Below are 17,049 nucleotides of genomic sequence, written 5' to 3'. Positions count from 1 at the left end.
TCAAGCACCTTCTGAGCATACGCATTCACCAGGGCATGATACATGGTTGGGGAAGGTTTCATCCCTCCAGACTTCATCATTTCCAAGCACTCAATGGCATCCTTAAACCTCCCCGACTTTCCATAAACATCAACAAGTGTAGTGTAGGTCACCACATTTGGCAGTAACCCTTTCTCCCTCATCCTCTGAAACAGCTCCTTCATTTCCTCCCACCTCTCTTGCTCGCCCAACGAGTTAATAACTATGTTGAAGGTTGTTGTGCATGGCGCCAACCCACTCATCTCCATCTCCTCAAACAGCTTCATGGCTTGATCATGCCGACCAGCCTTTGAATGTGCATCAATAAGTGTGTTCCACGTGACAACGTCAGGGACAATGCCATCAGCCCTCATCTGATCAAAAGCATCCATGGCATGGTGAAGACAATTATACTTTCCAAAAGCATCAATCATCACATTGTAGAAATGGCGATCTGGGTGGATGCCATTGTTCCTCATCTCTCTCAACACAGCAAAAGACCTCTGCCACTCACCCTTATCCCGGAAACTTGCTAATATCCTACTAAACACATAAGAATTAGGCCGGACATCATTCATCTCCATCTCCTTAATCAAGATCCTGGCGCTCTCCCACCGACCAGCATTGGTGTAGGCATCAATCAAGAGGCTGTAAGTGCGCTCATCAGGTGCCACACTGCAGTGTTCCATTTCGTCGAGCACCTGTTCTGCATCTTTAAGAGCACCTGTTTTAACATAGCCCTTGAGGAGAGCATTGTAAGCGCGGGTTCGGGGTTGAAGGCCCCAGTGGCGGAGCTCGGCGAATATGGCCTCTGCCTCATCAACGCGGCCAGAATTGCCCAGGGCGGAGATGAGCTCGACGGCAGCAGAAAATTTGGGGGTGATTCCCTGGGCCTGAGTTTGGGCGAGTACGGAAAGGGCAGCGTCGGGGTCGGCAGCGCGGGAGAAGGCTACGATGAGGTCAGAAAGGAGGCGGGCGTCAGGTTCGAGGCGGACTGAGCGGAGGTCAGAGGAGAGGAGAGAGAGGAGGGAAGGGTCAGGGGGGTCGGGGGAGTGAAGAAGAGATTGGAGGACAAGAGTATAGTTCTGCTGGTCAGGGAGGAGGCCTTGGCGACGCATGAGGGCGAGGAGGCGAAGGGCAAGGTCGGGGCGGGAGTTAATGGCGGAGGCTGAGATGAGCGCGTTCAGAGTGAGAGGGGAAAGCGAGGAAGAAGAGGAAAGGGAGAGAGCAAGTTGGAGGCGGCGGTGGCGGCCCAGGGAGTGGATGAGGATAGAGTAGAGGAGATCGGAGGAGAAACAGAGGCGGTGACGGAGAAGCCACGGAACGAGAGCTGTGGCGGTGGAGAGAGAAGCAGGTTCGGAGGCAAGGGATTTAAGCAGGGAGTGCCACAGAACAGCAGGGACGGATCGGTAGGACTCAGCAAGGCAGAACTCCTCAGGCGAGAGCTCCGCCGGAGGCGGTCCGTCGGGGTCGGCTTCCGCAGTGATGGATATAGCGGAGGAAAGGAAGTCGATGAGAGGAGAGAAGTCAAAACGGCGGGAGTCTACGGCGTAGATGGGATCACCAGTGGCGGTGGAAACGGCGGCAATTGCGAGAGAGGAGACGGGAGGAACAACGAAGTTGTGGCGGGGGAGAGGTAATAAGAGACGGCTGAGAGAAGAAGCGGCGGCAGAGAAGGCCGTAGTCGGCTGTGGAGAAAGTAGCAGCATCGTCATTTTCTGAACTAGAGATATTTTTGCACCGCGAGCTCGGGACCGAGATACTGGTGAAGAGACCTTATCCGCTCCCTCACCATCTTGTCCTGACCGGCCAAAAGAAGATTCAAATTTCAGAGGTTTGATCAAGGTCGAATCTAGGATTAATATAGGTGAAGGATCAGATTTGGCTCTAACTCAAATAAAATTGATTTGAATCTGATTTATTTATCATCGGGTCAAAATATTTGACAAGAACCCATTTTGACAAGAAATAGAATCTGGCTGATTTATGATGTAGATAGTGTAAATTTATTAAGCCAACAAAAAAATGGCTCATTTAACTCAACCCGATATCTTTTAATCCAAAATTAAATGATAATCGAGTCAAATTATAATTTTTAAATCATCACAAATTCAACTATAAAATTAATTGGGTCAATTTTTTCGACCAGAAAAATAATTGAGTTAATCCTTTTTTTTGATGGGGAGGGGGGTAGAAATTTTGGGTTTTCCCTTATATAAATAACAAAAGATGTTGCAACAAAATGATAAAAAATCAACTGTAAAAAGCAAATACAAGTAAAAAATGGAAAACAAAATGAAAAGCACATACCCAAAACCTCAGGAGACATAAAAAATGTGAGGAAGGGGAAATGGACTCAGGTGATCAAAAAGCCAACCATCATAATTTCTATAGCATCGAAATGCAAATGCATGCAATTGAGAGGCACAGGTTGTCGCAGGGCCAAACATATTAAATTTGGTTGGCATGAGGACTGCATTTGAGGCGAAAGTAATTTTCAAAATAAGACCTTCAGGCCAAAAATCCATGGTTGTCATAATGGCCCTCCAAAGAATTGAAGGTAAGTGATTGGCTTCACTCATCATTGTCCCGAAGACGAGAGTAGAGAAACTTGAATAAAAGAACAAAATTCATGAAAGAGCTACAGGAAATGCATCTTTGAGTGAAACATAGTTTTTCCATTTATAAACTTTTAGTCGAATAGCATTCTTAACAGAAGTTATCACAGCATAAAGGCTAACCCAATTCCCCGAAAACTGAGGATTATTCGTTTCTCTTTGATAAGTTATCTTGAAATTATCTTGATTGGACACGAATCTCGAGGCAAAATATCAGTTCGGAAACTTCAAAAATTAAATTCAAGAGCATATGAACTCCGATTTCAGCGAGCTTATAATCAAACCGAGCGTCTCGGAAATACGAATCCAACGACACCAAATTCGACCCAATCTGAGCCCAAATGAGTCCGAATCAAGGACCTGAAGCATTGTTGGAAGCTTCAAACCGCAATTTGAGTAACCAAACGGTCTCCGATTTTAACGAGCTTATACTCGAATCGAGCGGCTCGACGAGACAAATCCAACGAGCCTAAGATCGTCAAATTCCGACATCATTAAGACCTTAACTAACGGTGCACGATCGTAGGATTCAATATCGGCCGTTCATTCAAACCACTCCCAATTCGCCCCTGATCTCACGCCTATTTACGGACTATGCCACTCCAGAAAAACTATAAATAGAGCCCTCATTCTACACAAATGGGACTCAAGTGAAGAGAGAAGAAGAAGAGAAGAAGAAAGAAAAGGGGAAAAGGCGATTGCTCTCCTCCTCGACCACTGCTGGAGCTCTTCCCGCCGCCTGAATACGCCGGAACTCTGCCGGATTTTCGGGAAACTCCGGGAATTTGCAGAACTTTGTAAACTTCCTGGAATAAACAAATTGTATTCTGATTGTCCCGACTTGTGGGACGAATCAGCCATTTGTAATCTACAAAAACACTTATTGAACTTTACAACTGGGCGAGGCCCCGTGGTTTTTTCCCTTTTTGGGTTTTCCACGTAAAAACTCTGATGTTCATTTCTCTTTTCTGTTTGTGTGCGGAATACTCGTGCAACGCTAAGACGAATATTTTCTAACTCTACTGTCGCGTATATTCTAGCACGCAACACTCTTAATAAATGGTAAATCATGCAGCAAATTGATAAGAAACAAAACGGTTTTTCCCCTTTATTAAGCTATTGGGTATTGTCAAAATGATCAAATAATTGAAATAGAGTTGATCTCATTAAAAATGAACCGAGATGCGAAACCGTAACCACTGAGATCAATTAGTCACACTCAAAAAAGAGGTGCTTATGGGTCTCCAAAGCATTTTGATAGAAAGGGCAAGAGGAGGGAATGTTAATGGTCTTCTTAAACAGTAAATTAGCTGCTTGTAGTCATTCAATGCTTGCCATCCAAGCATAAGTGAAGAATCTAAGATAATACTATTTATTCTATATATATTTAAGCCATGACACAGTCTCCAACTATGAATAAAATTGAGAATTAAAATTCCTGTGTATAGGATTTGAAACTCCCTACCATAAAACCTCACTATTCTCCGAAATGAGTATAGCCTTAATGAGATTCTGAGCTGAAAGAGGAATGAAATCAGGCAAAACCCAAGAGCTGGTATGAATATAATTATTCAAAGCAAGATTAGATAATCTAGGTGTAGTAAAAATCTAAGAAAGAGCTTTACCTTCACACCACAGGTCCCAAAAAAAGGAGAGATTATAGTTTGGCAATATATAGAAAGATAACTTATCCTTAATCAAGATTGTCGTGGAGCAAATGTTTTTCCACATTTTAGAGGCCTAGGGAGGGGGAGGCTTCCAGGGTGATATGAACTTCTCTATATACTAATTAGGAATTGCATAATCCTGCATGAGGAACCTCCAAATAAAAGAACAAGCGAAGCTATGATAGAGAGCATCAATAGTTGGAATGCCTAGTTTGCCATAAATCTTAGGTTTACAAATAGTTTTCCAAGCAATAATGTGCATTCTTCTATCAGTTGTATTGCCATGAAATAAAATTTGGGAGCATGGCATATCAATAATTTTACAGCAGCTTTTAGGGATAATAGCTCCTCTAATCTAGCATGAGAATGTGTTAGAAATGCTTAATTTAAAAAATTGCACCTTACATGCAATTTAAGAATATGCTAAGGGTTTAAAATATTGTGGGTGGAAGCAACCTAAAAAACCAATAAGTCATTCGCATAAAGCAGGTGATTCAGATTATGTCCATTTGAAGTAATGCCGCAGAAGGCATGGTCTTGGTAATAATCAAGACAACAAGAAAGAGCATCCATGACTATAATGAAATAACATAGGAGAAAGAGGGTACCCTTACCTGAGGCAAGAGGAAGATACGAAAAAGTCCTCAAGAGATTCGTTAATGCAAATAGAGAAAAAATTTTCTTTAATGCAACTCTTAATCCAATTTAAAAAAACTTCAGGATAACTTTTTTGGCTCATCCGATGTACTAAAAAATCTCTAGAGATTGTCAAAAGCTTTTATAATGTCTATCTTAGCACAAAATAGATTTCTCTTAGTTTTAAACTCCCTTAGGACCTCATAAACAAAAACAATATTGCTAGATGAACATCTCTTGTTAATAAAACCAGCTTGACTTTCATGAATAATAGATGGAAGAACATTTTTGAGTGATATGAGTACAAATGAACCCAAATCAAGTAATTGACAAATATTTAGAAACTTTTAACTATTAATTAAAAAATTGTACTTTAAGTATAGCCCAAAAATTCATATTTGATCAAATATATTTTTTATAATTAGGGGAATAAAATAGTCGAGCTGAGTTTAAGTCACCCTTAAATTTAGCTTAATTAATTAAAAGAGTTTGAGCTAAGTTCGAGTTTTGTTTTAAATATTAAAAATATTAAATTTATTATTTAAATGCTATGTATGTAAATCCCTGGGTTTTAGTATGCTCATGCGCTCATTCGGTCATTTCAATGGGCTGGGCTTGGACTAAAGATGGCCCATATTGTTAAAATAAAATACAATTTTTCACAGGTATCGGAAGGACATGCTCACATGCCTTTGATGAACAAAAATTATATTATTTTTTAACAATTAAGATGCGAGTTTCAATATCTCATTAGGTAAAAAAATTAAAATTAATTACTCTACTAATAATTTTAAGACATCTTTAATCATTTCCCTCATCCTTTATTTCGCCGGGCATTAGCCATCCTCTGTTGCGTTTATTGGAATGCAGGTTTTCTATTAGATTCTAATCGAAGCCGTCATTAAATGTATTTTTTTAACGACAATATATTTATTAATTATATATCTTTTTTCATTTATAGATTTTATAGAAATATTTGCAAAAACTTTACTTTATCTTGAAATTACTTTAAACATCTTCACTTCTTAAAAATTTAATATTTTTAAGTAAAAAAATATATGAGATTATTGTAGTTTCTATCATGTCTATTTCATATAAATATACAATTTTATTTTTTTTAATTTTCAAAATTTTAATTAATTAATTATATAATCTAAATAATTATTTCATGTAGTATTTTTTTTTCATGGATTTATCTACCTAGATCCTTAATAAGGATCCTATATAGTAAGATTATGACGTCATTAAAGGTCTATTTAGAATAACTTTTTATTGTTTTCTCGTTGCTTTCTTTACGGTAGTTTTAAAAAAATATATTTTTCCCACAACAAAATTCTAATCACTTTTACATAAAATTTTAGCCGTCAGAAATAAACCCTAAAGATGTGTAGGTTTATATATCAATTATTTTAATCGATTATAAATATTTTTTTAATATTTTAATATTTTTTATATTTTCAAAATAAATATTATCATTTTTTAATTTTTCCACAAAATAAATCCATATATTTCATGTTATTTAAATATAAAAATAAATAATCATAAATAAAATTGGATTATATATCATGAATCATTTTTTAAACCTTATTATAATCCATATATTTCATTTTTTAAACCTTATTATTATCAAATTTTTTAAGAAAGTTTGTTCTAAGTTTCTGTTTTTTGGAGACCCGAGTATTAGCAAGAAGATTCACATGGTTTCTTGGGAAAATGTTTGTAAGCCCAAACAGTTTGGGGGGCTGGGGATTCCGTCCCTTAGTGGTGTCCAGTATGCTTTTAACTGCTCGGTCATTTTGAGAATGTATAATTTAAGTTCCCCTTTATCTTCTTGGCTTAGCACTAAGTATTTATCCCCTTGGTGTACACCTCCTGCTGCTGCCACCAAATTCTGGAAGTCGGTTTGTGCAACTGTTGCTTTAGCTAAGCCTAAATTCTCTTTTCGTATTACTGCTTCTGCCCCTATCTCTATTCACTGGGATCATTGGTGTTATAATGGGAGGTTGGACGATTTTTCTGATGGGTTATATGTGATGCAAGCTTTGCCCAGTAACTCCGCTATCAGGGATTGTATCATGAACAACATTTGGGCTCTCCCTTCCTCCATCCCTGGTCCTGTTCGGGAGGCTATACAGGACATTCCTATTCTTATTGACTCCAACCAATGCTTATTATGAGAGAATAGAGTAAATAGCAAATTTTCTGATTATCTCTTGGAGTTTTATGCTTATCTCCCTAGATGCAACTGGTCTAATCTAGTTTGGCACCCGAAGCATGCTTTAAGGTTTTCCTGTTTTACTTGGCTGGCTTTGGTTGGGGGTATGAAAACTGCTGATGAATTGCTTAAAAGGAATATTATTGTGCCTCCTACTTGCAGTCTTTGCCAAGTTTTCCCAGAATCTATTACTCATTTATTTTTTGAGTGCTCTTATTCTTATGATATCATTTTGGTGGTTCTTCCTACTGCGAGGCAACTCTTTCTTAGACCCACTATTTTGCAACTTCTTGAATGGATTAATGGGGATGTTTGTCTCTCCCAGACGGTTAAAAAGCTCTATTATCTTATCACCTGTTGCTGTGTTTACTTTATCTGGAAAGAAAGGAATTCCATGAGGCATGGAAACTCTTGCTCCAGCAGTTTTGCCAATTCCTACATGACCAAAAAGACAATTTTGGAGAAAATCGTCATCTGGAAGCATGTTTCCACCCTCATGAACTTAATATGAATGTGATTTATGGTGTCCTGTCTTGGTTTTCCTGGACATTTGTAATTGGGCAGGTTTTTTGGTGGCTGGTTCTTCGTGCTGGGCATGCTTTTTGGAGGACGATGATGAGCTATAGACTACAACAACCCCCTTGGATGGTCTTTTTGGCAACCAAGGTATCCTGGACAATTTCTCGAGCATTACATGAAGCTGTGACGGTCTTGCTTTTTGCAGCGGCAACCTGCTTCCTCCCTGTTTGATTATCTTTTTGTTTTTGCGATAATCATGTTGTAGTCCTGTATTCTGAGTCCCTATTTTTTAGCTGCTACTCTCTGTCATTTTATTTTCCTTATTTTTGAGTATAGGTTTGGGTGGGTATAGATTTACTTGTAAATTTCTTACTTTACCTGTAACTTTTCTTGATTAATAGATGGGCTTTGGCCCCAATTTTACCAAAAAAAAAACCTTATTGATGTAGTGGATCATCGGAAGATGATACCTGCAAGAAGGATTTTAGGATTCCCAATCCATGGAAGAAGAAGAAGAGAGCTTCACAAGCTTCAAAGGGATGTATATATCATTCAATGACTTCCTTATTACAAAACTTGCTATTTATAAAGCAAAAGGAGCATTCTAGAACAAAATGGATAAAGTACTCCTAAGGACTTTTCTATCTTAAAATGCACCGCATCATTCTCCCCTAGCATAAAAAGGCTCGACTCCGTCGAGATGCATTATTAAAAAAAAAAGATTGTTGCAGAAGAAAAAGAGATTCCCCGGATCGAAGATTTTGTTCTCATCATTTGCATCTTCCTCATAGTCTGTTTGAGCTGATGTCCGTCCACATAGTATTTCAAAAGTCTCAAAACATGATCCCACAAAATATGCATCTCTTTTTACAGAGGATCTTTGTAGTTGAGAGTCAAGTGCTAAGGCATCCCACAGTTGCTTTAATCCATTCAACTTGTATGTTGAATGATATGTGCCAATAACAAAATCATGAATATCCTGGTTAGCGCGAGCACTCCCAACCAGAATGATTGGGCCATCATCTTCACGGCAAAATCCCTCAATTAGCTCATTGCAAGTTCTACTATCAGGATTAGCCTCCATTGAACTCATCAGCACAAAAGCATCATCAACTTTTCCTTTCTGGCATAAACCAACAATCAAAGAGTTGAAAGTGACAACATTAGGAACCATGCCCTTCTGGCAAATAGAATCAAACATCTTCCTTGCATTCTTCAGCCTGTTTTCCATGCAAAGAGCATAAATCAATTGATTGTGATCCCTTGTCAGATTAGTGAATACGACAATGTCAAAATCTACTTCATCACATCTTCCTTCAGCCAAACCATGAGAAGAGGCCTCCACCACAACCGCCTCTGTACCATTATGGACCATCTTTGCCATTAATTTCTGAATACTAACAGCATCTGTAGTCGACTCAGAAGCATCCAATTTTTTTATCCCCATGGATGTAGTGCCCAAGAGAACCCAACATTCCTGTCCTCAATCCCATAGCCTCATACATCGCCTTTACCAAGTATGATATTGAGGTCTTACCGCGTGTCCCAGTAATCCCAATTACCGACAATGTACTGGAAGGGTTACGGTAGAAAGAAGCAGCAAGAACCGGCAGCACCAAATTGGTATCCTCCACAATAACAAGAGCCTTGAACCCTATCATCTCATCTAAATTTATCACCTTATCAGCTACAACAGAAACCGCTCCTCTCCTATCCGCTTCAGTTAAATAATCATGCCCATCAGTGGTTGCTCCATGACAGCAAATAAAGAGATCACCGGAGTTGACTTCTTTAGCATCATGCTGAATTTCAGTGATCAACACCTCCAAATTTCCATAAACAGACAATGGCACAACCCGGCTATCATCCAGAAGCTCAACAAGCGTCATACCGAATTTAGGTTCCAATATCTGGTTCCTGGAGTTGCCCAAACTTTCAAGATCAAGTTCAAATGATGGTGAATCGGAAAGTGCAGCAGCTACCTTCTCCTCCTCCTCTAACATTTTGGCAGTATTTTCTTCCTGGATTTCGTCATTGGATATTACGGTAAGTCCATGAAGCTCCTCGATCTCCTCAACATCAACGACTTCTTCGGGTAAAAGCTCGTCAATGGAATCAACGCGAGGAGCATTATTCTTACTTTTCGGGGGATTGGGAGGCAGAAGGCCCTGATTAACGAATTCCTGGCGCTTGAGGGAGAGGGCGCGGTCGATATCGCCAAACGGATCGTCTCCGGAGGATGAATCGGAGTCACTGTCGGCAGGTGAAGGAGGGTTCGAGTCGGAGTCAGCGTCGGGCTGTAGATCTGCTCGGACAGTGAGCTGGAAGGGCTGGACGGGCAAACTTTGGTCAAATGGAATCGAAGTAGCAGCTGTGAGTGTTGGATCTCGCATCTCCGAGTCCAAAGGAACGGAAGACGGGAGCTCTGTGCGTGTTCCGATGAGCTGAGCAGAGGCGGAATCGACCATAGTAGCGGCAGTTTCTTCGTGGGTTTCCATATCAGAAGACGGGAGCTCTATGGCTGCATTTCGCTCGAGCATCGAAAATGCAGGCGAATCATGAGGCGGACGCTGAGTTGAGCTCGCTGGCGGTGTGCAAAGATTCATGTCCGCGGGAGGCGGATGATGCTGGAACCGATATGAATCGCTGAAGACGGGCCCGGGGTGGTTGCGAACTGCTCGATCAGGCGAAGGATCTCGCTATCTCATCGGACGATCGAGCGGCGGGTATCTTGGTGGCGGGTCACGCCATCGGAGAGGGAGCTCGAGCGGAGGGTAATCGTGGCGGGGCTGACGGCGTCTGCGTGAAGCGGATGATGAGATCGAAGAAGAAGAAGAATACCTCGGTATGGTTGCTGACGACATCCTCATCTTCCTTATTGCTCGAAGGTTTTCGCGAATCAGATCAAGGTTTCTGTCTACCCGATCGAGCGATTCCTTCGATAGAGCTTGGTAGAAGGCGATCCGGCTTCGAGCATCATCGACAGCCCACCTTCCTTGGCGTCGATCGTCGTCGACCGCCAATCTTGTTTTGCGGCTTCGATCGTCGTCGACAGCCGACCTTCTTCCGCAGTCCATCGATCTTCACAAGCTCCAGGCTCTGATACCAACTGATGTAGTGGATCGTCGGAAGATGATACCTGCACGAAGGATTTTAGGATTCCCAATCCAGGGAAGAAGAAGAAGAGAGCTTCACAAGCTTCAAAAGGGATGTATATATCATTCAATGACTTCCCTATTACAAAACTTGCTATTTATAAAGTAAAAGGAGCATTTTAGAACAAAATGGATAAAGTACTCCTAAGGACTATTCTAGCTTAAAATGCACCACATCACTTATTATAATGCCATCTGATTATAAGTCCTTCATTCCTCAAGGACGTCAGTCCTGTTTTTACGCATAAAATCATTAACCAAACAATGATTTTGGGGTACCTGCCAATGTTTGGTGCTCAAACAAAATCAAGTCGTTCTACAGCATTGGACCATATTGGTCCTTGGTAGCTTTCCGTGGGCCTTAATTCGTTGTATATTTTCCTACAATCCATTCACTTGTTGGCGTGTAATCAGTACTGTCCACGATGGGTTTTGATCCAACAACCACGAAAGTCTAGTTCGCGTACGGCGGCCCAGCTGAAGGCAACTTGAAATGATAAAGACGATAAAGATGATGAAATCGTCAGAATCCTAATAAATTCATCAGGCTCTTAATGTACTCATCAAAGCATGCATATTCGGTCTACGGCTGAATCAAGTACATTTGTGCAAGCTCAAAAGCTACCCGTTCACTTGCATGAAGGGAATATGTGTGTTGATGCACTAGCTAAGATTGGTTGTAGCCTTCCCAATTTTATCGAATTTCAGGATTATTTACTTCCCTAAATGATTAATGGCTTGGTCTTGCTCGATCATACCGGTTTACCTTATTTAAGGTCTAATTAATGTTTTGGTGTTTCATGTTATTTCCATCTATTATGTTTTATCATGGTTTATGGTTGCTCTTAACTTTGTTAAGCTTGTTTGATTTATTCATGCTGTCTGAAGTGAATCTTGAGGGGTTTGCCACATGACTGGAGTTTTCATATCCTTAAGGTTTTATTTTTTCATTCTAAATATATGCATGTATGTCCAATGCTATTGATTTACTAGTATCATGTAAATTTCTTCTATCCTTCTTAGTGACTCTCTGTTGATATACCTATTATACTGGTTAAGCTAAATGATATTTTGTATAGGTTCTACCATTTGCAAAATTCTTACCTACATACCACTGTTTTTGTTATCTAATATATCTTGTATTGTGTTATGTTTTGAGTTTTTACAGGTACATCTATTACTTGCTCTTCATCTCCGTATTCCAAGTGGCTGGAGGTTGATCTTTTTAGTGGCAAGATTAAGCTGAATAACTATACTTAGAGTTTACAATTGTAGATGTTGGCTTCTGGCCGACCTAGACTAGGTTTCCTTGTAATTTTTCTTAGGGGGTGGCCACCGGCTCGTAGGTGTTTTTTTTTTTTTTTTTTTTTTTTTGATATTTTAGCTCAGTCAAGTAGTAGGGAGCTAGAGGTCCCCTTAAGTATCTTATAATTTTTTTTTTCATATTAATGTGTAGACCCGTGGATGGGTTTTAACAAAAAAAAAAACATTCCAAATGAAGCCGTTTTCTTCTTGTTATGTTGGCGACTTTATCTAGCAATACAAAATTTTCATCCAATAAATCAGCTTACTCCGGCTATTAAGTAAGCACCTTTAGCTATTAAATTGAATAATTTATAACTAAAGATAATTGTTCATGAGTATTTATATATGTTGTGATGCGGTGCAGTCACACTATAAGACCGTGGGATAACTTATACACCTTGCACATGGCACTAGCAAGCTATTACTATCAAACCGTTATTCCCATTCTTACTGTTAGCTTTTATCATTACTAATACTTATAGTCTTTTACCTGAGCAATTATTAGGTCCTTTCACTGGATGTAGAGGAAGATTCGGTTTTAGGCAAAAATAGGTCAAAAAGTGCAAATACCGAGTTTTTCAAAAAACTCGGTATTTTTTCAAAAAACTCGGTATTTGCAAAATTGACAGCCACCACAACCTTCCAGTGGATGTCAACAAAACCTTAACAGCCGCAAAAAAGCTGCAGAAAAAAAGAAAGCTAGTCTAAACTATCAGCATAAAGCTGCAGAAAACTATCAAAAAAAACTAGACAATAAAAAGTGCAGGAAAGAGATTTGAAAAAAAAAATAAAATAAAATAAAAAGGGCTCAGGTTGCAACCCTCAAGTTAAACTCCCAAGCGTCAAAATTCATCCAGTCGGATGGATGGGTCCCCTGGTTGCCAAAAAGGCCATCCAAGGGGATAGATATAATGTTGCATTCATCATTGCCCTTCAAAACTTTGTTGCCCGGTTGCCAAAGAAGACCATCCAGGTGATATACTTCCGCAGTCCAAAGGAGCCAGCCCAGGAGAACAAGCCAATTCATTCCAGCCAATGGTGTAAATTTTGAAAGCATTTCTTCTTCAAAATCTTAAGCATAACAGCTCTCTTAATATTGCTAATAACAGTGGTTTGACAGTCAATAGTATTCCCAAAAAGCCTGTCATTCCTAGCCTTCCAGATGTAATAAACAATAGCAGTAAGCAAGAGATAGCAAAGGCTTTTACGGCTATGATCCATGTCTCCTTCCTCAATGGAGTTAAAAACTTGCCACAGATTCGGTCTAAACAACATATAACTCATCTGAGGAATAGTATTTAGGAGAATATTATATGAGAAATCACATTCAAACAAAAGATGTTTAATGTTTTCCTTTTCAGTTTTGCAAAAAACACATTCAGAATATGCCGGAATACCCCTAGAGATCAATGCATCAGCAGTTTTAAGCCCATTTCTAAAAGCCATCCAAGAGTATATAGAGAAACGGGTAGCATGATGTTTAAACCAGATAAAATTAGACCACTGAACGGTTTCCAGACCCTGAAAAAAATTCTTATGAAAGGTGTGGAAAGAATGTTTGCCATTGCTATTCCAGCTTGAAATTACCGTGTTTCCCGAGATGGATACAGAATAAATCAGAGCAGCTAAATTCAGAGGGATGGTGGAAGGTAAAGACCAAGTGCCATCAGAAAAACAGTCCCTAACAGAGCAATCGGAATAGGGAATTAAATCTTCCCTGTTATTATTAACCAACCTTTCGGCAACAGAGAGATCCAGACACCAAGGATCCCAATAGAAAGAAAGCTTACTGAAGGCAGTGATATTAAGAGTCATGTTTTGTCTAAAAGTTTTTGCAATATCACATAGAAAATGCCAGTAAGCGGAGCTTTTAGTGATTTTGAAATTCCAAAAAGAATAATACTTGATCTTCCACCAGTTAAACAGTAAGGCATCATTGTTTAAGAATCTCCAAATAGTTTTGCAACCAAAAGCATAATATAACGAATCAATAGTTGGAATACCCAATCCTCCAGCATTTTTAGGTTTGCATGTATCTTTCCAGGAGATCATGTGAATTTTTTTCTTGTGGATGTCACCATAAAACAAGAACCGAGAACAAAGGCTGTTAATTTTCTTGATGCAGGTTTTGGGGATTAAGGAGCCTCTCACCCAATAATTAATAATATTGAAAATGGTGTACTTCTATCAAACCGTTATTCCCATTCTTACTGTCAGCTTTTATCATTACTAATACTTATAGTCTTTTACCTTAGGTATTTAGTTTTATTACAATATTACCAGTAGTATTAAAAGGAATGTCCTGTTAGAAAGAAAGGCAGCGAAAAGAAATAGAAAAACAGAGTTCTCCTTTTACTGTTCCATTGCTTGTTGCCTTGGCTGTCGATTTTTCTTGCAGGTTGTGTGCCGGAGTCACACCATGTTGCAGTCTGTGCGCCTCCATATTTTAAAATATTTCTTTTCTTTTCAAATATCTGAAAATTTAGATTTTTTTTTTATAGCTCTCATTTCTTATATTTGTGTAAACACAATAAATTCCTAGTTCTTATTTCTCTAAAGTCTCTCTGTACTAGTTATTCTGTTTTATATTATAAATCTTGGCAGTAAAAATTTGATACTGTCTCCCAGATATATATATGAATTAAAAAACACGATGGACCACATTTGATACAGTGGTCCTTGGTAGGTTTATGTGGGTCTTAGTTGTTTCTACTTTTCCTGCAATACAGATATTTGCCATTAGCTTCTTGGTTGGCAATCAACAAGACTGTATTACTAAAATCCCTCCTTAAACGTGATTAAAGAGTCCAAAATGCCCATTTGTTGATGTCCAAGGCACATTATGAGTTCAGACTAAGCCAAATTCAGAAAAAAAATAATTTTTTTTTTTTTTTGCTTGGCAAACGAGATAGGACAGTTGCCAGATGGGCTAGAAATGCCTTTGTTCTCTTTATTGCTTGGAGCTTTCAGATGTGGATGTGTCGTAAAGAAAAATTGAGTTAGAGGTTTTGTTTGAGACTGGCTTTTTTGTTACTTCGTAAAGCTTTTTTTTTGTATAATTTTTTATACAAAAAAACTATTTTACGAAGTAACAAAAAAGCTGTCCCAAGCGAAACAAGAGTCTTTCAATTAAAATAATGATAATTCAAAATTTTATTTATTTATTTTAAAAGGAGTGTAATATATGAATAATTAATTAATTTTTCTATTACACTCATCTCATTAAAATAAATAAATAAGAAATTTAAATTTAATATTTTGCTTAAAATTGTATGTTCTCACTTACTAGCATAATCTTTACAAATATCATTACGTTACTTGTTTTTGGATATTCAAGTCAATTAAGATAAATTCATACACATATCACATATGCAAGTTTCGAATCCAAACCTCTTGGTTGGAAGCTAAAACTCTTAACCGACAGATAAAGGTAAGTTGTAGTTTTACGCAAAATGATGCCTTTGATTGAATTTTAATAAATTATTTCGAGAGTTTTGACAGTTTCAATAATTTTTGGACTTTCAAATTGACTTCAAATATTTCACCTCTTCCAAATTGAAATTGTCAAAATTTGTCAAAACTAAGAAACTGCAGACTAAAGCTTCGTTTGAGATGAGTTTCTTTCTGCTTCTTAGAGCGTCTTTCTAGTATAAAATTTTTAATTTTTGTACTAGAAAGAAGTAGTAAGAAAGTCGTCCCAAACGAAGCCTAAATCTCAATTAAAACTAGACGCAATTTCATAAAAATAATCGATAACTAAACATTATTGTAACGGAAGTACACTGTTTTTAAAACAATGATCATCAATAAAAACCAAACGGAGGAAATTAGCAAGTTGCTCGAGAGATTTGGACCTTCTACCAAAAAAAATTGTTGCTGGGCCCCTAATTGCAATTTGCAAGGTAGATAAGTTTGTAATATCAGGGTCAGATATATATCAAATAATACCAAGTCCTTGTCTCTATTTCTCTCAATTATGGCGTTCGATCGCTATAATTAATGTATAGTTTATTGCATATATTGGTCCACATTATGCTTGGTGCCAATTAAGCTTTATTAAATCACGTGAAATTTTTTTTTTTGTTAATACTGTTTTAAATTGTTAGGTAATGTGTTGGTTTATGATTAATGTTCACTATAGCATATTATTTTTTAAAATTTAATAATAAAAGAATTTGATTAGTAATAATTGATGTACTTAATTTCTTTGTAGAATGATTTATAAAGGCTTTTGGAGTATAATTATCATTTGATGAATATATTTAAATTATATTAGATATTAATATACCAAAAAATGATTCTCTTCTATGTTCTTACAGATAGGCACTATATGTCTTCAGTTAAAACTTTTTTAAAATAATTTTACTTTATATATATTAACTTAATTACAGATAAAAAAAAAAAATTCGGGACTAAAAAAGAATTGGGGATCTGTGGTTTCCAAGAGGAATGAAACTTATACCTTTGTAAATATTAAATTAATACCGAACTGTATTTTAAAAATTAGTTTGCTTAGACTCGTAATGTTATTTTATGTTACGTACTAAATGGTTTTAATTTATGAGAAGAGTCAACTTGTTTAGCTCTATCACATGTGCAGTGTTGAAGCGGAAGGAAGAGAAGGAGAAAGTTTATGTATTTTTGTAAATTTTTTTGGTAAATATTTAGATCAATTAATTAAGGTAAACTTACATATGCACACATTACATAGAACAAATTTTAAGAAGAAGCATGACCAAAATTTAAATTACGTGAAGGAGCATAATTTTACGAAAATTTAAAAAGAGGTAAACTAGCTATACAGTATGACTAATTCTATAAACGCTAAATTATTTTGACGTATTACATGAAAAACATCAAACTGTATGGATAATTCTTAATACACAAACAATTTGTATAAAATTAATTAGTTTTAT

At 37.8% G+C, this 17,049-nt stretch overlaps 1 protein-coding gene across 1 annotated transcript in view; it reads right to left on the bottom strand.

The window, feature by feature from the left end:
- LOC110101968 (pentatricopeptide repeat-containing protein CRP1 homolog, chloroplastic-like) overlaps positions 1 to 9,102 on the bottom strand; it is a 21,492-nt gene extending 12,390 nt beyond the window's left edge. Inside the window, exons 1-4 of the mRNA XM_028692493.1 lie at positions 8,365 to 9,102; positions 7,792 to 7,885; positions 7,509 to 7,589; positions 9 to 1,870 (exon numbers count right to left, since the gene is read on the bottom strand). Coding sequence (XP_028548326.1) covers positions 9 to 1,870; positions 7,509 to 7,589; positions 7,792 to 7,885; positions 8,365 to 9,057 — 2,730 coding nt within the window. The 5' untranslated portion in view covers positions 9,058 to 9,102. The remainder of the gene's footprint in view (positions 1 to 8; positions 1,871 to 7,508; positions 7,590 to 7,791; positions 7,886 to 8,364) is intronic.
- Positions 9,103 to 17,049: the final 7,947 nt, after the last annotated feature.

This window comes from Dendrobium catenatum, unplaced genomic scaffold, assembly GCF_001605985.2.
Source record: "Dendrobium catenatum unplaced genomic scaffold, ASM160598v2 original_scaffold_213434, whole genome shotgun sequence".
NCBI classification, from domain to species: domain Eukaryota; kingdom Viridiplantae; phylum Streptophyta; class Magnoliopsida; order Asparagales; family Orchidaceae; genus Dendrobium; species Dendrobium catenatum.
The sequence above is the reverse complement of the archived record's forward strand: the minus strand, read 5'-3'. Positions and strand labels throughout refer to the sequence as shown.